This window comes from Esox lucius, chromosome 22 (genome assembly GCF_011004845.1).
Source record: "Esox lucius isolate fEsoLuc1 chromosome 22, fEsoLuc1.pri, whole genome shotgun sequence".
Classification (NCBI taxonomy): domain Eukaryota; kingdom Metazoa; phylum Chordata; class Actinopteri; order Esociformes; family Esocidae; genus Esox; species Esox lucius.
This window is the reverse complement of record NC_047590.1, coordinates 14,967,465-14,993,600: the sequence shown is the minus strand read 5'-3', so window position 1 is coordinate 14,993,600 and position 26,136 is coordinate 14,967,465. Positions and strand designations below refer to the sequence as shown.

General features: G+C 43.6%; 1 protein-coding gene across 11 annotated transcripts; it reads right to left on the bottom strand.

Annotated features, from left to right (window-relative positions):
* Positions 1–382: 382 nt before the first annotated feature.
* On the bottom strand, positions 383–25,954 carry bin1b (bridging integrator 1b). Of its 11 annotated transcripts, XM_029116578.2 has the most exons (21): positions 25,447–25,954; positions 17,411–17,491; positions 16,986–17,040; positions 16,613–16,707; positions 16,294–16,329; positions 16,083–16,178; positions 15,730–15,837; positions 14,570–14,662; positions 14,197–14,282; positions 13,906–13,981; positions 13,764–13,819; positions 13,464–13,502; positions 8,228–8,276; positions 7,493–7,660; positions 7,069–7,155; positions 6,511–6,534; positions 5,439–6,050; positions 5,053–5,091; positions 4,919–4,972; positions 3,496–3,597; positions 383–3,036 (listed from the first exon to the last, which is right to left on the bottom strand). In XM_029116578.2, the coding sequence occupies exons 1-21, from the start codon at positions 25,537–25,539 to the stop codon at positions 2,935–2,937; spliced, it is 2,151 nt and encodes a 716-aa protein (XP_028972411.2). In that variant the 5' UTR covers positions 25,540–25,954; the 3' UTR covers positions 383–2,934. The 11 variants fall into 11 exon arrangements, with proteins under 11 accessions (XP_028972411.2, XP_028972413.2, XP_028972414.2 ...); XM_029116580.2 differs by lacking the exon at positions 13,464–13,502; XM_029116581.2 differs by lacking the exon at positions 7,069–7,155 and having other exon boundaries at positions 25,447–25,953.
* Positions 25,955–26,136: the final 182 nt, after the last annotated feature.

Below are 26,136 nucleotides of genomic sequence, written 5' to 3'. Positions count from 1 at the left end.
GGCCGCCATTAGAATGCTTTGCCGCAAAGGCCTGACAAGTCACACTGCCACCTGGTGTTAATAGGGTGCATTCTGGGTCTAGTCTCTACATGAGGGTGGCTGCATGATATTTTCCAGTATTCATTACGCCAAAGAAATGTTTCAGTTGTGAAACTTTCTGTCCAACCTAATCTTCTATTATCCAAATTCAGGTAGGTCCCTCTGATTCTTTTATTGGCTGAATGTTTGCAACTGAACCTTTTGTTTGACAGAATGAGTACAATGTGTGAGCAATTTGCCTTGGATCAGTTGTGTGAAAAGTCTTAAGGCTATTACCATACAAGCCCACTGTCAGAGGTGTTCAAATCTTAAAGACGCAAAGATGGAGAAACAATGGCCACAGTGTCTGTTGTTGAATCCATGTTTAATGTTGTAACTGTTGGTTACAGGCTTGATCACATACCTTCAACTGAAAGACAACAAGCAGTTAGTGTGTTCACACGTGTTGATTTCCAGCTACATCTTAAAGTTGAACATCACATCCACAGGCTTCATTTGACTGAGTTTAACTTTGGTTTCAGCAGGACACATCTTGGACATGAGATGATTTGTTTCCCGGCTCTTTGGATATTTGAAACCCATAAATAGTTGCCATAATTTAAAGCACTTTTAGAACGTTGACCAGAGTTCTATAGCTCTTCTGAACATGCTGTTTTTTCATAACCACTTTTCACCTCTAGGCTCTAGCGCTTAACAACACATTCTAGTACAAACACTTGTGTAAATTTGAATGGTTGAGTCATCAGCATTAACAGGCTTTACTCCTCAGAGCAAGGCTACAACCTGAGTTTGTTTTAAACAAATATTGCATGCTTAAAGAGCAAGCTCGTGCTTTAGTCCTCCAGTGTTTCACAAAGGCTGTCGCGAACCATAGGGATATAGTATCAGTAGACAGGAAGTCTAGTTCTCTTTAAAGACCCAACCAGAGCAGGCCTTAGCAAAAATCGTTGAACCATTCTGATGTATGGGGGCTAGGGAGGGGCACTTATTATCCTAGCAGATGTTATTGTTTAAATACGTGTGAGTATTCATTTTGTGAGTGAACGTATAAACATTTAACAGCCTTTTTCTAAATGAATTGAACATTTCCATATGATATTTCTGTGCAAGGATATACCATGACTAGCTAGCATCTCAGTTCTGCTCAATTCAAGACAGGCACTATAGTGAAGATGATTGTGTGGATGCTACATGCTACCTACTCCTGGCTACAGCACCTCTCCCTACACCCACACTCGTATCACACACTAGTCCCTCACCAGCAGCACAAATGAAGAACCAGTTTCTATCCTACGTGTTGCATGTAAGAGGGCTCATCTCTGGTATAAATTACGGGGAAGTAAAAAAAAAAAAAAAAAACTCTTCAAATAGTATCTATTTTTGGGGGATAAATCAAATATTATAAAAAGTATATATAAAGAATTAATTTAGAACATGAACCACTGAGATCAGACTATCTAGGGTTCTATAGGTCCAATCATGCAGGGGTTTTTAAACACTTCCCAGTTGGATTTTCTTTCAAAATAGCCTACAGGTTTAGGGTTCCCATCTGTTCTGTTTCTCAGGTTTTGAAGCGTGACCATTGATCCAATCACCACAGAATGATTCATCTTTGAGGGGGAGGAATCAACCACTCTAAAATTCTGAAGGCATGGTACAATATTTAAAGGTATACACGGGTCACATGAACACCCACCCTGGTGTAGATGTCACAGCCACAAATTACAAGCGCTTCACAAAGATCTTTACACATTTCTGCATGGTAATTTCAGTCTGTAATACAGTATACCTGCAGAAATAGTGGAATGATGGTGTTTCACACTATTAGCCTCCAGGTTTGTGATTAGCGGTGTTCCTCTTGATCACCCCATTCTGGCATTGTCATAATGGGAACTCTGTTTTGGCTATTTTAGAATGTATTTTCTGGTAACAAAAAATTTACATAGTGGACTAATGTAGGGAATAATTTTCCCATTGCTGTGAAATATACTGTATTTTCAATAATAAAACACAGTATAAAAGTTTTTTTTACATCTATTTAATGCTGGTGACTAAAACCGAAAGTAAAAAGGTTCAAGGAGCGGGGGAGGATGGAGATGTTTTGAATGGATTAATACTCCTTTTTTGCCACATGGGGAGTGATCCCATGTGAAGGACAGAAGTTGATACCAGAACAGTTCCACACTCAGTCTAAGGCTGTGTGAGATTATGTTACAAAGTAAATACTGTAGCTATACAGTATGATTTAGCAAATTCTTAACTTATTTGACATGTCAAAAGGGGTTCAAGCAGTTTCACATTCATACTATGCAATTAGGAGTTAATTCCCTTTTGGTTGTATCTAGCGTAATCTGTTTCTACTGGCCACATTAGCATGGCAAAAAACATAAATTTGTGAAACGTTACAAAACAAACGTGCTGATCTGCTCAAATGTAGGCAGGAATTTTGTTTTCTGACGTCTGACACCAGTTGCAGGCGTAAGGAGTAAACAAAATGGTGAGAGAGTATAAGGAAACATGCTAAGAAACATGGTTGCAGCTCTGAAAAAAAAAATCTTGCTTCAACTTTTGCTGTATTCAAATCATTCATTAAATGTTAACTATAATAAATCTGTGTTATCACTGATTAATGAGAACTTCAGTGGCACTTAGAGTTCATGCACTTTGTGCCCCATCCCCAAACAGACTCTCAGGGATAATGTCAACACTCATAAATAATACCCTTGCCTTGAAGTCAACCCTGCCTTTCAGCACTCAATTCAAAGTCAATTACCAGCACATCTGACTGATTTTGTGATTATGATTTTTGGTTGTGGTTTCTTTCATGGCAGATGTCCCATTGGACAAATGAGGGAGGGAGGAAAGGGTGAGTAAAGGCAAGACGGGATGTCCAGCTCACAACTTCTGGGTAAAATTTTCAGGGAAGACTCCTTTCACTAAGAGGTTTTTGTTCTCCAGCCAATGAGATTCTTTCACCCCCATGAGCCAGCCATCGTCCTGCACAAAGACAAACGACAATTATTAGAGAATGCAGCCCTGTGATCTTCAGAGTTTGGCATGTGCCAACTAGCAGGATCTCACTAGAAAAACACAAATTCCTCAATGTGAAATTTGCATGAAAATAAGTCATGTCGATGAAAAGCTACAATTTGAAATACAAACCCAATAGTTCATTGCGTTAGTCATGACTGATACATTTTGCGACTAAATACACACATTAACTTTTCACATTACCACAGGTTATGGTTAAGAAAGGGTTCCACAAACGCTTCAGTTGAGGGCAAGGATTAGTGTTAGTACATGAAACCGCTTTTCTAGCATCTTTAACTTTTGTCTGACCTGACTGACATTTTCATGCGCATTTTGCATTCGAATAAATTTGTGAGCTTTCTAGTGAGTTTGCATTGGTGCAAACACGTTTACTCTCAACGGGGTCGCAGGCGGCTTGTTACTGACCTGCTCATCAGGATTGTCCCAGGCCAATACCAACACAACATCTCCTGCTTTCAACTCAAGCTCGTCTCCATCTGTGGCAGCGTAGTCATGCATTGCTTTGACCTGGAAAAACAGCAGACACCAACGGATGTAATGGCCAACTTCCTGAGTCCAACTGACCACAACAAGCCACGCTCCACTGCTGATGGGATATTCAGGAATACTAGTCTGGTTCTTATATGAAACTGAAACCAGGTGTGACAACATCTTTAGTTTTTTTGCCAGACAGCGTAAGCAGAGCCAGCCAAGAAGAGCGAATGTCTCTGAGTGAGTGACTACCCTTTGTTAAATAGCGTAGTGGTTAGACGTGGACCTGCAACCAATAGGTTCCGTGTTCGAATCTCGTCACAGCAAATCATGCATAGGATTTGTTACGAATAGACAAAAACTTTGCTAGCTACAACCTTCAGTAGCTGCGTTATAGTAAGCCTATTTCTGGTGGATTTTGAAAGTACTGTACACATCCGTGCATGCTTTTTGGGTCCGGATAGACAAAAACTTTGCTGGCTACAACCTTCAGTAGCTACGTTATAGTAAGCCTAAAATAAAACAGAAAATCCACCAGAAATAGTCACAATATAAAAGGTACACAGCCGTGCATGATTTTTGGGGTAAAACAGGCTAAATAAAAACCCATTGAACAATAAAAGAGTACGGGTTTCCATTATACTCGTCTTTTCACTTGACGAAAAGTCAGTTATCTTCACATATGTTGGTAATTATTGTATCAATGTCATTTTACAAATGAAAGGAAAACGTTTTTGTGTCATGAAATAGCTCTGGCTGTGTACATATTCAGTCTCAAACATTTGCTCAAATCTTATGAGTATTCCAAGTAGTATGTTAGATACTAGTAAGCCTATTACTGGGTAATAATAATGTAGCGTCTGGCAGGGCAGTGTCTCGAACCCCCAACCTTCGGCTCACCAGGCAGGCACACTGCCCACTGCTCCAAATAGGGATATCCCATTTAGAGGGGTGAGTAGCGGCCCTACCAAGGTCGCTACAATAATAATAATCTGTTCAAACAGCCAGTTGCAAAAGCCATGCATTTCATAGATGCTATTTGTAGTGGAGGTAAACTTAATAGGAAACATCAGTCAGTTTAAGACAATGCTTAAGTGTCAAGCAAAATATTCAAATTTGGTGTGATGTCAATATGTGACAAAATGATTTATTGTTGAGATGCTATACAGACACTGGGCAAACAGTACTGTGGTGTTGTGGTTAAAGACACACCCACTCATGTGGGAGATCCGGGTTCAAATCCAGTGAGGTCAAGAACATTTATCCCTTTTAATTGTGAGTCGGCTGAGCTAGGCTTGCCTGGTTCCTTTTCAGTTTTTTTAGCAGCTGACTATTTTCCACTGTCAACAAAAAGTACCTTGTAGATGACTCCAGCAGGTAATTCCTCAGAAGATCCATTTGTCACTGCAGTCTGGATTTGAAAAGAAAAATCCAAGTTATTTAATATGGAGGACCACTATTTGTTCTGCCAATGAGTTGTGCATTACTCACGGGTGCAGCCCCTGCAGGTTCCACTGCAACACTGTCAGTCTAGAAGGGATCGAAAACGAAGGTGAGAAGGACATGAATCCCCCCACCCCCCGCCAACAGAGAAGTAAATACACAGACTTCACAGGAATCCACAAAAACAGTCTTTCACCGGGGGCCACCATCCAACAGCCATACCATCTATCCACAGACCCTAAAGATGGGAGACTGAAACTTGATCAATCCCCAGCACGACGGGAGATATGGGGCATTCTGGTGAAGAGGGTGTTCACAGGGTGTTCGTTCCAGTGACCGCCCAACTGCCAATCATTTCTAAAGTCTTGGTCTCCCATGACTACATACAGTACTGTACCTGTCAATCTACCAAGTCTACCAATAGCAGAGCTTGCCTCTTCTATAGTACTTCCTGGTCCGCAAGCACTCACGCTCCGCTCCGAGTCAGCCCAGCCAGTCTGCCCCGAATCAGCCCAGCCAGTCTGCCCCGAATCAGCCCAGCCAGTCTGCCCAGAATCAGCCCAGCCAGTCTGCCCAGAATCAGCCCAGCCAGTCTGCCCAGAATCAGCCCAGCCAGTCTGCCCAGAATCAGCCCAGCCAGTCTGCCCAGAATCAGCCCAGCCAGTCTGCCCAGAATCAGCCCAGCCAGTCTGCCCAGAATCAGCCCAGCCAGTCTGCCCAGAATCAGCCCAGCCAGTCTGCCCAGAATCAGCTGGCTGCTCTCCCCACCCAGCCTGGGTGCCTGCGTCGGCCCACACCGCCTGTGCATCTGTGGTAGCATGTGCAGCCTCCTGCCCCACCTGGGCCAAACTATTGTCCCAGCCAGGCTCATGCTGCCCAGTCTGGGCGGCATCCTGGTCCCAGCCGGCCTGCCGTGTCTCTTCTTTAGCCCAGTCTGGTGCGACTGCAGGCCCATCATGACCCAAGCTACCTTGCTTGGCTGCAGGCTCATCTTCCCAGCCATCCGGAGCCTGCTGGGGCTGCTCCACTGCGGAGGGTTGCTCTGGCTAAAGATGGGAGGGGTGGCGGGCAAGGCAGTGCGGCAGGTGGTGGGGTGGGGGGGGTGCATGATGAATTGGGGTAATGCCGGGCATTTGAAATGGGACCACACGTTCATTTACAACAGTGCTGTTGACAAACTAGTTTGCCATTCAAGGGTCACCAGCATTTTGTACTTAGCATAAAAATAGTCATGAAACAGTTGTGTCACAAACTTTGAGGGCTTTTGGGCTTACAAGACATACATCAGATCAGGTACCCACATGCTAGCAGTAGGTCTAATGTGAAAATAACCCCTATCCTTCCATAAGCAAGTAACTTACTGCTGGAGACTTGAACACTGACATTTACGGAAAGTCATTACATAAGGTGGTCAAGAAATTACTATACAACTCCGGAAATGAATAGCAATCAGGATGAGGTGAGGGTTCCAGAAAAAGCACAAAGTAGAATACGGGAAGTGCTTACCTCCCATGAGTCCCATGAAACCGCCTTTCAGTGAGGCAATAAGAAATGAGACACCAGAAGACAATGCTGTTATGTGGGATACTATTGCAACTATCAAAACAACTATTTGAAGGTAAACCTTTAAATATTTTTTTTATATATAAAGGTCTCAGCTAAAGATCCTTTGACCACCTGACAGCCATTCTACTTCGTATTCATGAATACAAAGTACCATTGTACATGGTTTTAGTATTGGTCAACATATGTTTATGATCTGAATGCATCCAAGCATAAGGCATCAAAAGTGTCCAAGAATAATAAAATCTTTTTCAAATCCCAGTCCAGCGGTTTGAATCTAGAGATGCATCAGTAGGATATCCTTCATTTCAATGGTTGGCCAGAAAATCGTGTTTTATGTGTTGGTCTTACTGCCATGTGAGGAACACAATTGATCACTCGCATGCATGAGTGAATCCATGTGTTGCATGCAAAGACTGTTCTCGACCACGAAGCTGTGCTTAGACAAGACCGATTCTGACCCAGTGACCTTACTGCTCGACCAATGGGAGACCCACCAACCTGGGGTGCCGAAGTTGTGGCAGCCTGCAATAGTACATCCAGGTCCATATCGAGCAGGTTAGTAACCCCTGTTGGGGCATAAAACTGCTACACACGTAGAGGGAGAGAAGCACTAGGATTACTGGGAAAGGTAAGACGACAAGGTACATGAAGAAACAGGTGATATAGAGGTTGGATAAGAATGATGGAGTATCCAGAGCAGGAAAGGAGGCAAGTTTAAAAACGGGGTGGAGATATAAGAAAGACGGAAGCTGAAGATACTCAAAGGCAAGCTGAATACAAAGGTAGGAGGAGCTTGGAGACGAGACCACTTCAGGGCTAGAACCTGTGGCTGTGTCTGAGTTGACACCCTTCAGTGGAAGGCTATAAGGGGACTAAGAAGACAGAAAAGCTGGGTAGCGATAGGGTTATGACGTCATCTGACCTGCAGCTGCGACGGTGCGGTTGCCTGTGCCGCTGTGTTCGCATCGGGCACCAGCGCCTCACTGTCGAACAAGAGGATGTCCTGTTGCGTCTCTGGGGCTGGAGTTAACGAGGGTCTAGGGCTGGGGGACGGGCGTACAGGGGGGGCAGCAGGGGGCGCCGGCCTCATCTTGAGCATCAACAAATGTGCAACCAACACGCATGCAACAGAAGTAAGGGTGGCAGAGATGGCACACAGGTTAGTGAAACACCACATCACTGGCAATAGCATCGGTTATATATAGTCTGGTATTTAATTCAGAGTTACAAAACATTTGTTTGGTGCATTAACGGTGAACACTGCACACGTCGGCTCAAGCTTAAATTAGCTCTGAAAGTGAAATCCAACGCGTTACTTTCTAAGGCAGATTTGGATTCAATTCCAGGTCTCTAGTGTGAATAACATCTACCTGGTATCCTTTATGTAAGGCAATGTAATTCTGAACCAACCGACAGAGAAACCTGCCATTCAACCTGCTCTGGAAAGTTGTATGTCCTTGTGTTTTGCGTATGCCGCAGACTATTTTGCTCGCTCTCCGTGCGTGTGGCTTGTGTAACTTGCAAGAACTGTCTTCTCCTTGCCACCCTTTTCCTAATCAACATTTAAAAATAACTTAATTTCTTCCAGACAAAACAAATCTTTACTCCACTCACTCAAGACGGGACAGACGTGACAGCCTGGCTGAAGGGACCTTACCTTCGGCGCAGCATCAGCAGTAACACTGTGGTTGGCAGCAGCTGCCTCACTGGGAAAGATGCAGAGAAAGATTGTTATCAACGTATTCAAGATGGCGAGATAATCGGTCAGTCGGCAAGGCACCTAACCCTAATTGCGTAAGGGTAGCTGTCAATCATGCTTGATCCCTGACCTTTAACCCAAGTGTTTTTGATAATTGTGATAAAAAAAGAATACACATTTCCCTTTCACACCAACACACTTGTGTGTGTGGAACTGTACTAGTATACATCGATCAGCCATAACATTATGACCACCTGCCTAATATTGTGTAGATCCCACTTTTACCGCTAAAACAGCCCTGACCCGTCGAGGCATGGACTCCACTAGACCTCTGAAGGTGTGCTGTGGTATCTGGCACCGACACGATCTGGGGAATTTGGAGGCCAAGTCAACACCTTGAACTCGTTGTGTTCCTCAAAAGATTTTTGCTTTGTGGCAGGGAGCATTATTCTGCTGAAAGAGGCCAATGCCATCAGGGAATACCACTGCCATGAAAGGGTGCACATGGTCTGCAACAATGCTTAGGTAAGTGGTACGTGTTGAAGTAACATCCACATGAATGGCAGGACCCAAGGTTTCCCAGCAGAACATTGCCCAAAGCATCACACTGCCCCTGCCTGCTTGCCTTCTTCCCAGAGTGCATCCTGGTGCCATGTGTTCTCCAAGTATGTGACGCACATGTACCCGGCCATCCACGTGATGTAAATTTTTTTTAAATGTATTAATCAGACCAGGTCAGTTTCTTTCATTGCTCTGATCCAGTTCTGATGCTCGCGTGCCCATTGTGATGCACTGTGTTCTGACACCTTTCCATCAGTACCAGCATTAACAATTTGAGCTACAGTAGCTCGTCTGTTGGCTGGCTCCCCACATACATCAATGAGCCATGGCCACCCATAACACTTTCGCCGGTTCATCGCATTTCCTTCCTTGAATCATTTTTGATAGGTACTGACCAGTGCAGACCGGGAACACCCCACAAGGGCTGAAGTTTTGGAGATGTTCTGACCCAGTCGTCTATCCATCACAATTTAGCTCTTGTCAGTCACTCAGATCCTAATGCTTTCCCATGTTTCCTGCTTCTAACTCACATACTTAGAGGACAATGTTCACTTGCTGCCTAATATATCCCACTCAGACAGGTGCCATGATAATGAGATTCAGTGCCATTCACTTCACCGGTCAGTGGTCATGATGTTATGGCTGATCAGTGAGACCCACTGGTCTTTCAGCCACAAAAGTAAAACCTTCATCTTTTCCTACAGTCTCAATCAAATAAACCATTACATTAAGTGTAGAGTAGAACAGGAGAAAAAAGGGCAAAAAATAAACAGAAGGTGACAAGGCAAAAAGAAAGAGAGAGAATTATTACTGTTGTGTTCCAGCAGATCGCAAATTAACCAAAAACAGTAGCGCAACATATAGCGTTGTGGCAGTTTATCAGTTTCGGTCATTCACAGTGATGAAGGTAGCCAACTGCAATGCTGGCTGGCTGGCTGACTGACTGACTGACTGACTGACTGAACTGGTCAGAATGAAAAACATTTTCCCTGATTGTAATCAGACGATAACTAGAAATAGGACCAATCATTTATAACAAATGTACAGCACTTTATTCGTTTATAATTCTAGTTGGATTAATGTATCTATCACATATACCAAATAACAATTACCGATATAAGCAAATGGAATTTCTTTACATTTCTCAAGTAGAGACTACTTATTGTAATCAATACTTAGCAAAACACCAGCAGTATGCTCGACATGGAGCCTGGAGTGATTTGTGTCCTACTAAACACAACCAAAGTGTTTTACATTGCAGCATGCAAACATCAAGTCAACTGTCTACATAATCCAACAAGACCACAAGATGGCAGCAGTGGGTCACAGTCCAGCCAAATTTAGTAAGGAGAAAAACATGAACCAAACCATCCTTTATCACAGAGGTACAATGAAACTGTGTGTAGTAATCCGCAAAACTATGTGGGGGCTTTGCGGTGGAAAGCAACACTAACTCAAAACATGACTTACTCAAAGATACGCGGTCATGCAAAGGAATGCGTAACCTGAATCACGTGTACACACAGACTAATAACTTGTGTTCAACAACACCCATGAAAGTTCAAACACACAACATAACGCCATGCATAACTTATCCAAGTGACAAACGTTCCCTTGAACTGACTTAAGATCACCATTTCCCATGTAGCACACATCTTTAATTGAAATTCAGTATCTGACTGCAGGGCCCTGAGCCTTTCTTTATACAGTGCCTTCAGAAAGTATTCAGAACCCTTTCTCCACATTTGTTGTGTTATAGAACTTATAACTGATAAAATAGTTTTTGGCTATACACATTACCATATGACAAAGCAACTCCTAGACCTAGATTTTAGATTGATTATGTTTAAAAAGATATATATTCTAATAAGTGTGGTAAATGTTAACATTTTGTTGAAAAAAAGATAGTTAAAAAAAAGCTTTTCAATTACTTACTACAATGGCAGCAACAGCTCTGGGCGTTGCCCTGCACTGGGATTGCATATCATTTACTTGCCTATGGGGGAGGGCTGAACCAATGAGATGCTAGGGATTTTATCACATAACCTTTTCATTGAAATTAATGACCAGGTCTCTATGTATACATTAAGGTAGTTCTCTATATTAGGTATTGCCTAGTTGAGCAAGCAAATGTCATCCAGTTACTGTCATCATGGTGATACCACAGCACCTGACAATGAGACAGCCAAAATAAACAGTGCCTTTGGCTCAAACAAGCTGCAGCATCAAATGACAGAGGGTAGAGAAAATCACTATGCTCATAAACATGGAAGAATCACACTTATTACTGGAATGGAAAAAAGCATGGATGTGTGGCTGCAGTGCACACATTGGGAATACTTTGCTAAGCTAATTATTAGCAAAGTTCTTAGCCAAAGCTAACATAACGTACTGCCAGACTGGGATGGAACATTTTGAATCAAATTGACTTAACTTCAACTTTAGGTCTGGCAGTTAGTGGACGTGAAAGGGAATAGAATACCAGGATTGTTTTTCGGACTTTGGATTGTATAATCAATGAAAGATCACTCGTGGAGTCTTCTCTGCACAATGCAAGTTAATAGCTACCTTAATTGATTTTTGAGAAATATACCTCATCTTGTAGCATAGTTTGATGAGTTACGTTGAGTTTTGCCAGGTAGTCATAAACGGGGAGTGCAATTGTAGACATAAGTGGCCTGCCAAGATTGGATAAATGGTATACAATAAGCACCATCTCGACTGAGATATGAATGACGTCTTCAGCAGCAAACGTCAGTCCACAACAAGCAGCAGGTATCTATGATATTGAGGATAGTATAAGGGAAAATAACATGCAGAAATGTTTTGCCATCTGAGTTTTTGTTGAACGTGTTATCCTAGTTAGACCAACAAGCTGGCTTATGTTTAGAGTAGGCCACATGCTGGAAACTATTATTAGAAATACGTATCACTTTGTTGTGACATTGCCACTACTGACCTGACATCCTGGTTGTAGTTGACTAAGAAGGGAACCTCGGCAACAATGTTGGATGAGAGATTGTTAGATTAGTCTTTTAATAACCTTATCTATAGTTGGCTAGTTATTGTTCAAGCTATCAATCTAGTTGTATTTTCTGTTAATCAGTTTTCTGTTAGCTTTTAGATTGTAATTTCTGGAGTTAATGCCATGCTTGCAACTGCCACTATTACTTACTCTTGCCCTGTATTTTAGGGCAAAATATTTTTAGCCATACATTACATTTATTTGAGCAACAATTAATTGTTTGAAGGGACCACAATATACATGTCTTTTGATATATCAGTTCATTCACCATCAGGAGCCACCACTAGGAGTAGATCTTGAGAAGATTATCAAAACAATTGTTTTAAGCATTGAAAGTTGAATGGGCATTGTGGGCTCCATTGTGAAATGGAAGAAGTTTACAACCACCAAGACCGTTCCTAGAAAAGGCCACCCAGCTCAACTAAGTAACCGGACAAGAAGGGCCTTTGTTAGGAAGGTGACCAAGAGCCCAATCACCACTCTAACACTGCATCAGAGTTTCTCTGCAGAGATGGAAGGAACTGTAAGAAGGTTATCCATCTCTGTAGCAGTCCATCAATCAGGCCTTTATTGTAGAGTGATAGATAGAAGCCACTCCTGACTTAAAGGCACATGCTGTCTAATGAGGCCAAAATACAACTATTAGGCCTGGATACCAAGTACCGCATCATAACCTGGGTTCCGCACATTATCTGGGTAATACCATGCCTACGGTGAAGCATGGTAGTGTGAGCATCATGCTATGGGGATGCTTCTCAGCAACAGGGATTTGCTCATGATTGAGGGAAGTATGAATGGAGCAAAATGCAGCAAAGTAGATCAAGAAAACTTGATCCAAAGCGCTCAAGACCTCAGAATGAGGCGAACATCTTTAAGTGTGGCAACGGCACTGAAGCACACGGCCAAGATGATGCTGGAATGGCTTAGGGACATGTCTTTGACTGTCCTTAAGAGGCCAAGCCAAAGGATGGACTTGAACCCCATTTGTGGGGAAACCTGAAGATTGAGGACCACCAACACTCCAAATCTGACAGAGCTTGAGGGGGATCTACAAGGAAGAATGGGACAAAATGACCAAATCCAGGCATGAAAAACTGATGCAGAGGCCTACCCAAGAAGACTTGAAGCTGTGATCATCATCAAAGGCACTTCTACAACGTACTGAATAAAGGGTCTGAATATTAGAATAGAATATATTTCCTTTTTTATTTATTTTTTATAAATTGTTTCCAAATAACGTGTTTATATTTGTCATTGTAGTGTATTGTGTGTAGATTGATGAAATGATTTTGATAACTTAATTTAACTTTTAATAATTTTTGTCAATTATGAATGAGGTCTAAGCAAATTTAGAGAAAGTGAAGGGTAATGAATACCTTATAAAAGGGACTGTATTTGAGCTACCGTATTCCACATCTAGCACACCTGATTGAAGTCCTCATCAAGCTTCTGAATAAGCGAATCAGGTCAACTTGAAAGCAACATGCTGTTAAACATATGGGGGTCACAGAGGACAGGTTTGAGAACCACTGTCTTACTACACCATGCGAACAGAGGCACACAGGCACATAGACTGTAAATCTGGTCATTCGCAGTCAAGACCATTACCTCTTCTTGGGTCCAGGCTTCCAGTCTTTACCTGCCTTTCTGTAGGGAGGGTTTACTCTTTAGTATGACTATTCCATATTCAGTTAACATCCGTAGTAGTATGCCATTACATTGGCTCCGATTTATCTTATTAACATATAGTTCCCTAAAGTCGCACCTAAAATCTGTGCAAGGTATATCTTACGGGGACCTCTAATAGAGGACAAAGTGGAGAGTGAAGCGGTTATATGAACATCAGCAAATGTGCAACTCTGCATAGTATACGTGACATGTGGACAACACTGTTCAAGTTTCACTCACTTGGCCAGCCTCTGTTCTTCCAGTTTGGTCATGACGTCATTCAAGTCCTGGTTCAGCTGCGAACAGAATGGTTGGACAAAGTCAACCGATGTAACATCAATCAGTCCTATGTGCTGAAGCTAAGAACCTAGATCTACCTCACCTTTCCCATGTCTTTGTGGAACCTCTCCTGATATCCAGCCATACTCTGGAATGTGTTGACATAGAAGCCAACTCGGCTGAAGAGGGATTGGGGCGGATAGAGAGAGGGAGGGAGTCAGAGAGATAATGCGTTAATATGGTTGCTGGCGATAATGTCCGCGTGTGTCTGTTAGGACGTGCGTAAGAGAGACTGCGAAGATGACGCAGTTGTTCCTTCAGGACGGGGGGGAGATTGCGCGGTGTCAGCCCCACAACTTCGGTGAGAGGGCGCGGGGAGGTCTGGACGACTCACCTGTTCCACAGCTGTGGAAGCTCATCCTGCAGTTCTATGTTGATCTCTTCAAATACTTTCTGAGCCCTGCCCAACTCCTCCTCGGCCTGCACGCACACGCACACGTTAATACAACAAAAATGCACAGGTGAAACTATTATACCACAGTTGTAAGTTAGTGTCACTAGTGGTCAGATTATACTCAAAAGAAAAACGATCTACTGTGTGAACCCAGTCAAACTCGCAAAGAACATTGACTTACAAGGAACGATGACAGATTTAGGATTTAGAGGGGCATACAATGGCTGAGTGGCAGGTGAGTGACAGGTGAGGACAGGGGTAGGGCAAAGCATGATATACGTTTGAGAGTTGGAGTTAGTTAGGCATCAATCACCTGGTTTCTGGTCAGGTTAGTTTGAGCAATTTGATGGGCAGACAAAATCCCCTGGGCCCAACCTGGGGCAGCCTTCTCCACGATAGACATGGGCTACCCACGCAGACCGAACAAGTCAGAGAGAGAGTGAAAGAGAGCGCAAGGAAAGCAGGATAGGGAGGAGAGGAAAGCAGAGAGAAACAAGAGAGATGCAAGACAAATACTTGTAATTAGTTTTAGCAAGCAATCAGACAGGCAAGTTAGCATGTTTTTTTTTTTACAGTTTTTATTTACACCATACGGTATTAAATTACACACTCACAGACACACATAAAAGCATGTTAATTGTCATTATTTGCTGTAGATCAGTGGTTTAAATTTTTTCCTCTTATTGTCCCTCAATTCCACGCTGCTGGACTAATGCACCAGAGAACGGTCCTCTGATTATTGACCACTGTCACCTTGCAGGCACCTGACCTGCCACAAAGAGTCACTAGAGTGCTATTAAACAAGGTTATTTCAACTGGTAGAACCCAGATGTTGCTTACTGACAGACATCATTAGACATCATACACCCTCCTTTGGTGAACAGTAAATTCCGTTTCCTGCTCCCAATGACTGGAATACATTTCAAAACACCCTTAACTTGAAATTCATCTCATCTTACTCCTAAAAAAATGTAAAAAACAAGCTGGTATCTGACTGTACCTGCTGAAGCCATGTACATGCCCACTGTTTTGTAATTTAATGTTTGTATATTTGTATTCATGAATTTTATTTTTTACATGATTTATGTTGATCTGTGTACTCACTGTCCTGACTTTCAGTTGAATGCCTTTGGCCAGGTCATCTTCAAAAATAAAATGTGGTTCTCAAGTGACTTAGTTTAATAAGTAGGTCGATTTACTTTATAGAGCTACTAAACTGTACTGTTCTGGCATGGATACTTTCTTTTTACATTGTTCTCTCCGGGAAGGTTTCAGAAACAATGGTCAATGCAAAGCCAGGCAATCCAAGTCTGTATTTGGCTGAATTTCAGAAGTAGTGTAAGATTGTCTTTGTTTAAATAACCACCATTTTCGTATTTTTTTTGTTAATGTGTTGGTACTGAATGAAAAAAAGAAACCATTCCCTTTCTTTGTCTCGCACCCAGGCAACAAAGCAGTAGGCGGCCATCTTACCTTTGCGATCTTGGCCTGGTCAGGCTTCTTGCCCTTCTGTAAGGATGCAAAGTGATGCCTCGCACTGTCGAAATCTGTCAACTTCCTGTCCCGCTTGGCGATACGTGCCTGAGCAGATACCCCAGAAAAAACAATCAAACAAATCACACGTATTTCTTCTCCCACTTGTCAGGGGCTTAAGCAGTTTTAGAGACAGTATGTTAATTGTTTAGTGTTCTTTTTCTCTTGTGTGCGAGTATAACCTATAGGAAGTAAATTGTTCTCAAGAAGTATTTATTTATATTGAACTCATTATGGAGCCTGAATGGTTAAAAAGGGCCAAACACACATTGTGTGGCAGCACTGACACACACCTTAACATCAGGGAACTGTGCCAGATAGGTATCCATAGAGACCATGGAATTGTCCACAAGCTTGTCGTGGTAATCTGACCACAGGATGTCCGTCTCCTACAACACAGTGCACAGAGTCAAAACACGCGCACGCACGCATAGCTAAAGCTATTCCCACTAGTCATTAAGGCCCATCACTATTGTACAGCGTCTTGACTGTGCTGTCCTTTACCTCCATGCAATAGTCCATCTCCTTCTCTATCATCTCCTTCACAGACAGAAGGAGGGAAACATGGAGAGAAAGAGACATGCAGTGAGAGAAACGAGACGTATGTGTTGTTGGGAGAAGATGTGAAAGTAACTGAGGAACGCGAGCAAATGACTAGGCAGTGAATAAAAGGCAGGAGAATGTTTGAATAAAGGGGTGATCATAAATAATCAAAAGAATGCGATTGGAAGCTGTTATGTTCGGTTTTCAACCACACATCCTTCACAAGGGAAATAGGTCTCCACCTATACACGCACATTCTGGCCATGTTAGTGCCTCTCACCTCTGCGATGGCATCCACTTCCTCCTTGCCAAACCAGTCAGGCTCGTACATATCTGCCAGACAGTCCTGTAGACGCTTGGACGCATCGTGCATGGCTGAGGTTCACAGGAACAGACAGAGCCAGACAGACAGACAGAGCCAGACAGACAGACAGAGCCAGCCAGACAGACAGAGCGAGAGAGAGAGAGAGAGAAAGACAGACATTGTTAAAAGATGAAATGCAAGTGGGCCAAGTGGTGGGTGTGTGACCCAAAACAGACCAAATGGGAAGTGAAAAGACATGTGTAGAGCTAACAATAAGGTACCAACACACACACACACACAGTTTCAGCGCATGAGCAGATGCACCACACTCACAGAACATGTTTCTTACTTTTTACCGCTGCCAGGTAGGCCCTCAAGTCTCTCTGCAGTTTGGTTCCCTCGACCTGAAACCAAGAAAAGCGATGAGTTGAAGTGCGTTTCCAACTAATGAACCGACGCTGCTGCACTGGTGCGACCAGCACAACCGCTGGAATCATTCAGGAAGAAATCATGTAAAAGGGATGTGGAGCTACATTTAATTCAAGTAGCAGACACCCATCTACACCGACTTACAGTCTTCATTGAATACGTTTTCATATTTTTTTGTATCGGGAATCAAACTTACAATCCTGAGGTCACCAGATTTATGCTTTGACCAAGTAAGCAACAGCACCCAGGCATGGCAGGGAACGGTGCACCACAACATTCAGTCTACCATCTCACAGAGAGAAAGGGTTGAGGAAAAAAGTTTGAAGAAGCGAAACTGGAGATTACCATTTGCTTGTTGAAGTTAGCCACGCTCTCTTCGAACACGGTGTCTTTCGTCTCGTCAGCTTTGCCCAGCTTTTGAAGCACCTGTGAGAAAGGCCAAAGATCCCTAATGAATACAGGAAAAGAATAAGGCTACACAATAGAACTACTTCTAATGTAACGTTGTTCCTTGTTAACACGTATGGCTGTGCAGCTTATAGTATTCCATGTGTGGACTGCATAAAAATAATAAAAATAGAAAAAAATAATAACATTGTAAGTGTGCTTGCATACTTGTCTTGAATGCAATGGACTTGAATCACACTGTAATGGATTCAGCTTGTCACAAACACAAACAGCTTGTCACAAACATTCAACCTGTTGTAAGTATGTACTATGGAGCTAGGCATCAAAGTGTATTACTTTCAGCAAAATATACAGAATTACATACAAGACCCTATCCTTAATCATTTGAGCATTCAGCGCTGTGTACATTTAAACTAACGTTAGCCTGTACGGTTACAACTCTATGATGGCCAGTAACCAATAATTGCTAATTGCTTCTGATCTCCAAAAAATATATATCTTTCAAAATGATTTGGAAAAATTTAATGTAACCGGTAGCACACTATTTTTAGGCAGGCTGTCAAAGCCATTTGTCTCTGGCAAAGACCAGCTGGTAACGACACCAAGGGTCAGTGTGTTCCTCTCCTGATGCAACGTGGGAATGCAGAATACACTTTCTGGCCTTATCTAGGTCCCTTCGTAGATAACAGTCTTCTGTTCAGGGATTCCCAAGGATTTGGGGAAAATGAAACCTTATGGGTTTCGGTTCTGCATTCTATAAACATGAATGTCTGAGTCATTACAATACTTTAAAAAAGTGGTTGACCTCAACATAGTCCTTATAAAAAAAAGGGAACCTACAACAACCTGCTCGTCACCCACATTCTTGCCCTGAATGGGTCAGAGTTACGGTCAACACCTACAAATACCTTGGTATTTTGCTGGACTGCTCATCCTGTTTCAATACCCATATCAAATATAAAGTCTAAAGTTAAATTTAGAATTGGTTTCTTGTTCTGCAATGGCTGATAAGAATACCCTTGTAAAAATTACCCATTTTGCCAATCTCTGATTATGGTAAGAACTCCCAGACCCTCTCCAGTGTTTATAAACATTGCTACGAGAGGGTGATTGGCACAAATAATGGAAGCAGAAACATGACCAAGCTAGCACAGTAACTGATACCTACTGATATAACTTGTAATGTTAAAGTTGCAGTATGGGCACACTTTTTTTTTAATGCGTAATATGTTGATTATATCTGAATAATTTATAGGTAAAATCACTATCATACAACAGTTAACCATAAAATTCCAAGTTTGAAAGTGGGTGTTTTTGAAGACATTAGGCACATACACTCACCTAAAGTATTATTAGGAACACCATTCTAATACTGTTTGACCCCCTTTCGCCTTCAGAACTGCCTTAATTCTACGTGGCATTGATTCAACCAGGTGCTGAAAGCATTCTTTAGAAATGTTGGCCCATATTGATAGGATAGCATCTTGCAGTTGATGGAGATTTGTGGGATGCACATCCAGGGCACGAAGCTCCCGTTCCACCACATCCCAAAGATGCTCTATTGGGTTGAGATTTGGTGACTGTGAGGGCCATTTCAGTACAGTGAACTCATTGTCATGTTCAAGAAACCATGTTGCATTATCCTGCTGGAAGTAGCCATCAGAAGATGGGTACATGGTGGTCATAAAGGGATGGACATGATCAGAAACAATGCTCAGGTAGGCCATGGCATTTAAACAATGCACAATTGGCACTAAGGGGCCTAAAGTGTGCCAAGAAAACATCCCCCACACCATTACACCACCACCACCAGCCTGCACAGTGGTAATAAGGCATTATTGGTCCATGTTCTCATTCTGTTTACGCCAAATTCTGACTCTACCATCAGAATGTCTCAACAGTAATCGAGACTCATCAGACCAGGCAACATTCTTCCAGTCTTCAACTGTCCAATTTTGGTGAGCTCATGCAAATTGTAGCCTCTTTTTCCTATTTGTAGTGGAGAGGAGTGGTACCCTGTGGGATCTTCTGCTGTTGTAGCCCATCTGCCTCAAGGTTGTGCGTGTTGTGGCTTCACAAATGCTTTGCTGCATACCTCGGTTGTAACAAGTGGTTATTTCAGCCAAAGTTGCTCATCTATCAGCTTGAATCAGTCGGCCCATTCTCCTCTGACCTCTAGCATCAACAAGGCATTTTCGCCCACAGGACTGCCGCTTACTGGATGTTTTTCCCTTTTCACACCATTCTTTGTAAACCCTATAAATGGTTGTGCGTGAAAATCCCAGTAACTGAGCAGATTGTGAAATACTCAGACCGGCCCGTCTGGCACCAACAACCATGCCACGCTCAAAATTGCTTAAATCACCTTTCTTTCCCATTCTGACATTCAGTTTGGAGTTCAGGAGATTGTCTTGACCAGGACATTGAAGCAACTGCCATGTGATTGGTTGATTAGATAATTGGATTAATGAGAAATTGAACAGGTCAATCAATCAATCAAATTCATTTATAAAGCCCTTTTTACAACAGCAGTTGTCACAAAGTGCTTTACAGAGACACCCGGCCTTAAACCCCAAGGAGCAAACAACAATAGTGTTGAATTTCAGTGGCTAGGAAAATCTCCCCATTCTTGTTGATGATGGTCTTGTTTGGACTTTCACTCTGGTCAGAAACTCACATCAATTGGTCAATATTCTCCAATGAAAATTACTTTAACAAATTGCAAAATACCCTTAAACTGGACACTTTCAAAACACCTTTAACAAGAAACCAACAAAGCTGGTATCTGAATAATCCACTTTCTAAACCATTAAAGCCATCATTATGTCTTCAGTATATAATGTAATTTTCCTGTGTTCATTCTAGAAAACAATGTTGGAAAGTAGAAGGATGTTGCCAAGGTCACCGGCTAATCTGTCCAGTTGACTCCTCCCACCACACAGCTATAGTTAACACCCCGGCCACCTGGCTGCCTAATCCTAGCCCAGGACTGGCTGACATGGGACTTCCCCTCACTTACATCTATACCACTGGGGATGAGCGCCAGTTCCTGTATATCAAAGTAATGGTCTAGGTTTCATTTAACTATCCAGCACTTCCACAAGCCCCTGACACTTAACAGGATGGGACCGGTTCAACACTGCTTCCTGAGTACCAGAGTTAAGGACTAGGTTCCATTTCACAATGTAGCCCTACACATTGTCCACTAGACACGAAGGCAGGAAACAGAACCCGGGTAGGAGCAAAAACTGTGTCCATGGCTTTGCCAAATGGCATAGCAGCAGGGTAAGGAGATAGAGATCAAAATGTAACAATCAACCACAGACAGTAGCACTTCCTGATGGCACACAGCCTTCCTCTTTCAAACAATCAGCAAATGTTTGAAAGAGTTTTGAAATGTTTGAAAGAGGAATGTTTCCTCCATTACAAAATGAATGGCAGCGGCGCTCGTCTCACTGAGAAACTGCCTTGGGGTTGAATGGCAGTGGCGCACGTCTCACTGAGAAACTGCCTTGGGGTTGAATGGCAGTGGCGCGCGTCTCAGTGAGAAACAGCCTTGAGGTTGTAGCTGTAATGTCTACAGTGGTGCTACAGGCAGACTTATCTTCCCGCGACTGAGATTAGCCTGAACAAATGCAAACAGAATACTGAAGAGGGGTCTGATGACCTCAGGGATCCTGAGAGGAGTTAACCCTAACCCCGCCCCCCCCCCAGCAATAGCCAATGAACACCACTGTAAAGTTCCCCAGCTGCCATGCTGGCTAACGCCATGCCTCCGAGGTCAGATGTTACAACCTTCTGGTGGAATGTGTAATGGGCGGACGGGCGAGGCAGTGAAGGGTGGGGTTGGGAGGGGGCAGGAAACTGGAGACACGAACCCCAAGAAGTTGTTGAGTCTCTTAAAGCTAGAAATCACTTTTTTTTTAGGCTGATTCCACTACATTTTCCAAATCTCCCCCGAAAAATCTGTAATATCGATACCAGCAACATTATGTCTGAGAAACAATGAAAGCGGATGAGCATGTGTGTGTGTTGATTGTAAGGGGGGCCTTTGAAGAGCTCCGGCTGTGATTTAACACCTAGGCATGGGGTTCTACCGTCAGCTGTACAGATCCTGACTCTCAGAAGTATATTTGAGGAATACATCTTGTCAGAGATTAGCTCGCATTTGTGCTCAGTTTGAGTCACCACTTGAGTTGTCTAAAGTTACATATGTTGAGTGAACGGGGGAGCCCAAGGTCTATTCTTACCCTCAGCACCTGGTGTGGGAAGGGTTAAACAAAAAGGTCCAACCATATTACAAGTGGGATTGGTATCGTCCCGCCGCAAAAAACATCAAGTAGTAATGTCACTTCCAGACACTTCCGCCCCCATGTCCAGAAGGTCTGCGGGGAGATTCTGTCAAACCAGGCCCACGTTAACCCGGTGCAATAGGCAGTGGCTCATTTGGCTTAGTACACCAACCAATCGTCTCCCACACCTCCCCAATGTTTCTTGTGCACCAAAGCACCAACTGCAACATTGTGACATCCACCCTGGGCCAGCGGACTATGCAGCAAAGCGTAGCTGTGTGTTAGTGTTGCTTGAGTTTAGTGTTTCAGGTTATACGCTGGCTAGCATCTCCTTCGTATTAGAAAGTGAAGTGGCAGGCTCCGGTTAGAATGGATGAAATGGACAAGATGATTACATCTTAACGTTTGATTACATAATCAAACGTTAGAAAGACAGCTCCAAACCAAAAGACAACAGATATTTCCTGAGTAAGGTCCCTGTCATAAAAGGAAACGTTCCCTCTTATTATGGCCAACACCGAGTGGTTGTTGTGCCAAACTCACATGCAATGTGCCTAATAGCCCGAAGACGAGGTTACTCAAGCAGTGACCAGCGAATTGCGCTGTCCACGCATTTTAACCAAACACTGAAATAAATGAAGAATCCCACCCTAGTTTCTCCTCAATGTCTAAACATCTAAGCCCTAAGTGAAGGTATGAACCGAACACCGAACGAGCCCTCCAAGTCATCCCAAGTCCCGTATCTGAATACCGTCACATATTATGTAAGGTTGAACTCTATCCGTGTGGTATTCACAAGAGGAACTGTTGACAGGCAAACATGTACAGTGTGGATTACTGTACCTGTCCTGAATCAATCGATCGACTTCACGCCACTGACAGGTTGGCCCTGTCGGCGTCATTACCCTCCCCTGTGACGTGAATAAATATTACCTCATGCTATACCCACAAGCTCCAGAAAGTTCTGGAACATTCACAGTCCATCCTTTCCTTTCTCCGTCACACGCGCGCTAACATTAAAAGACCCTAAACGACCCATACGCCAACTCAGCCCATGTGGTATGTGCTCCGTTAGACTTCGCCCTCAGGGCTACAGCGGCCCAGACGAGGGACGGGAGATTTACCAGGAGCCAGCAGGTTTAAGCCTCAGTCCGCGCGCATCTATGGGTGTCTGTGTGTTTGCTGGCGCGTGCACGCTGCTGAAGTACATCCTGTGTGAGGAGTTTGTGTCTCCCGGTCTACTCGTGACAGGGGGTCTGAGCGGTGGATGCTGCTGCTCAGCGGTGTTCAGTTTCATCCCCAGAAATACCCCCTCAGGCCTGACTGGGCTGCCAACCTACGATCTCACACACACACACACACACACACACACACAGGGGATTAAGCCCGAGGATGGAGGCCTTGTAGGCTACTGCTATTCATAGACAGCCCCACGGCAGCAGAGAGGTATTCAGGGCACAGACAGGTGTGCTGGCCAAGCTGGGTTGGGAAGTTGGGAGGAGTTCACGGTTTAGAGGGGGTTCTGGGCCTCCGGGACAGGGCCACCGGGTCTGGGTTACCGGTGAGCAGTGGTTTGGTCCCCGGCGTGAACGGAACAGGGTCATAGCCTGGGGTGCAGTTGGGCAGAGGTCAATGCATTCGAGGGGTCAGACTTCAGACCGTCAGGATTCAGAAAAAGCAGCCCCCTCCCCCGTCTCTGTCCCCATGATGTGACCAATCGGATGCATCCGGATTCCCTGGGCTGGATCCTCCCACAGCGCTTTGCTGCACTGGTCATTGTTGTGCTGGCTGGCAGCTTGTTCGCTCTACCCTCAGCAGGCCAGGCTGGCATGGCAACCCTACGATAACAACATCGAGCACCCACTGACCGCATGATTCTTGACGCCACAGATGTGCTCTGTTCACCGGCGAAACTGGGTATCGTCCGACAGAGAGTCGTTTATAGCCGATAGCTAGCCAGACTAAAAAGAGACTAACAAGAGGCAGGATTCCAGAGTGGAATCTAAATCAGACCACCACCTTCCAGCCTGGCAGACAGTGTTACCGGTAATACTGGACAGACAGTATTGGGAGAGGGGGTGAAGGTTTAGTTAAGTGGCAGCTTGCCAGCTGAAACTGGCCTCCACCAAACTCAACCACCCAGCTTAGGTTCCACAGGAAAGAGGATACAGTGACCTTCAGGTCTTGCAGCAGTCAAACTGTTGATGGGTGGTATATCACTCTGGGAAATTGTCTCTGAAGACTTTCCAGATCGTTGAGGAGGGGCAACTTTGGTTCTAGAGAGTTATAAGAGCAGCACTCTCATTAGCGGTTGAAGATTTTAAGCTGTCTTGACGATCCTGAGGGTTATTGCGGGGTGGGTGAATGGCTGTGGAACTTTCTAACTGAACGTTTGAGCGGAGTGAACATGAACTACATGATGAAGATAGTAACCTACTGGAACTAGGAAACCACCGACCAAGCTCATTCTGGGAGAGCTCATTCCAAGTAATAAAAACTGCTTTGACTTCATTGTTTGTTGCTTTCAAAAGCACAAATTTTACACATATTGAGACAGGACAATCGCCCCCCCCCCCCACCCCCCCCCCCCCCCACACACACACACACACACTGGATGAGGATTAGCATTACCTATAATGCTTAAACAATTTTTTTCCCCCTTTCTACTACAACTCCCAACTACATGTCCATGGGCCTCAGAGGCAGGGAATGCTTTTTAAATGAAAAATGTTTATAGTTAAACTTTATGTCTTTACTATCTAACTTAGAAAACACACACATCTGGGGGCAGGGCCTATAGAAAATGTAAGCCCCTAGGCCTAGTATTTCTGACCCAGCTCAGACAAGACTGATTCAAGGTTTAATCACTGAACTAGTAGAATTAGGTGAGTTTGTCCAGGCAAGAAAAAAACAAAATATGTGCTGCTTGAGGCACTGGAGAACAGGCATTGGAGAAAAACCAAACTAGGGGATAAGGAGACATGATTTGTGTCTGGTTGTTCCATGGTTTTATTTTTCTATGGCAGTTAAGTGCGCTTCCTGTTATATAGAGTAGGGGGTTGTTGTAGTCCTTAATGCCCCAGGGCTTAGGCAAAAGAAGAGTGATCTAACTAGACAACGTTTCCTGCCTGCTTCTGGAGAAATTAGTGTTTAGAAAGCAGAATTTTTCTAAAAATTTTCTGAGACACGACCCTAGAAATCCTCGTATAATTTTGATCATAACCTAAAAGTTCGCTTAATTATGACATTTCCAGAAAGAGTCGGGTTTATCAACAACATTGGAGACAAATTAAATAGCCTAACATTTTAACAGTATACACAGCTGCGAGTGAGCTCAGATACTGTACGTTCTCACAGTTTTATTGTAACAACACATGACAGAGGGGTAACTAAGTAGCTATTTCGACCGAACAAAGGAATTACAGAAAGAATGGTTTGCAATAATTCCATCTACATTTCCTTTTCTTTGTGAGTCAACCCTTCGGCTCTTCCTGCAATAACCCAACCCCCTGTTGCCTGTCAAAACAGGTTGGGATTCACAAATGAGACCGAGACAACGTAAATAGAAATAGCGGATCAGGCGTGACATTTGGCAAACTGTGTTTATAAGAGAAGACAGACCACTGGCTTCAATGGAAACCTGTGTCATTGAACGGTTTACAAGTCTGTCTACCTGCTTACCTTTTCTTGCGCTCTGCTAAGTCTTTTCTGCATGTTGGTCGCCAGTTTCCCAGTGTTGATCCCTTTCCCCGCTTTTCCCTGCTCCTCAGCCATTTTACAGGTCTTTACTGCGATGGATCCCCAATAATCAAACAGGCAATGCAAATTGATGTGGGATAAGAAAGGGACAGAACTTATCGAATAGAAGAGATGGTATGGTCGGGCTGCGAAAGACTCCCCAGAATTCGGTAGTGCGTAAAAGCCCCCTTGAGAACCTTGTGGGTAGCGCGTAATTGTAATCCCGAAGACAGCTTCTTAAAGGTGCAACGCGTAACGTAATCAACTACCGTAGTTTCACAACATAGACGCACGTGTAAAGACAATAAAAAATTCAAACTATTTCGCAGTTGGAGATACAACAAGCGAAGTGGTGTATCAAAGATCCGAAATTCGCCCTCCTTGCTCGTCAGTCAATTGATGAGCTGTTGGCCCGATATGGTGCGATTAGGTTTCCCTTGGCTCGTCCATCCTCTTAAAGGAACAGTTAACAGTGTTATTATTAGCCGACTAGCCAACTGTTGTGCCTGAGCACGTGTGTGGGTGTTCAGATACTGCGAATTGACTAATGGGTTCACCATTTAATTTAATAAAGTATTTTGAACACTTTAACAAAACCGTTTTGTGAGTGAAATTAGCAGATGTGTCACCTGA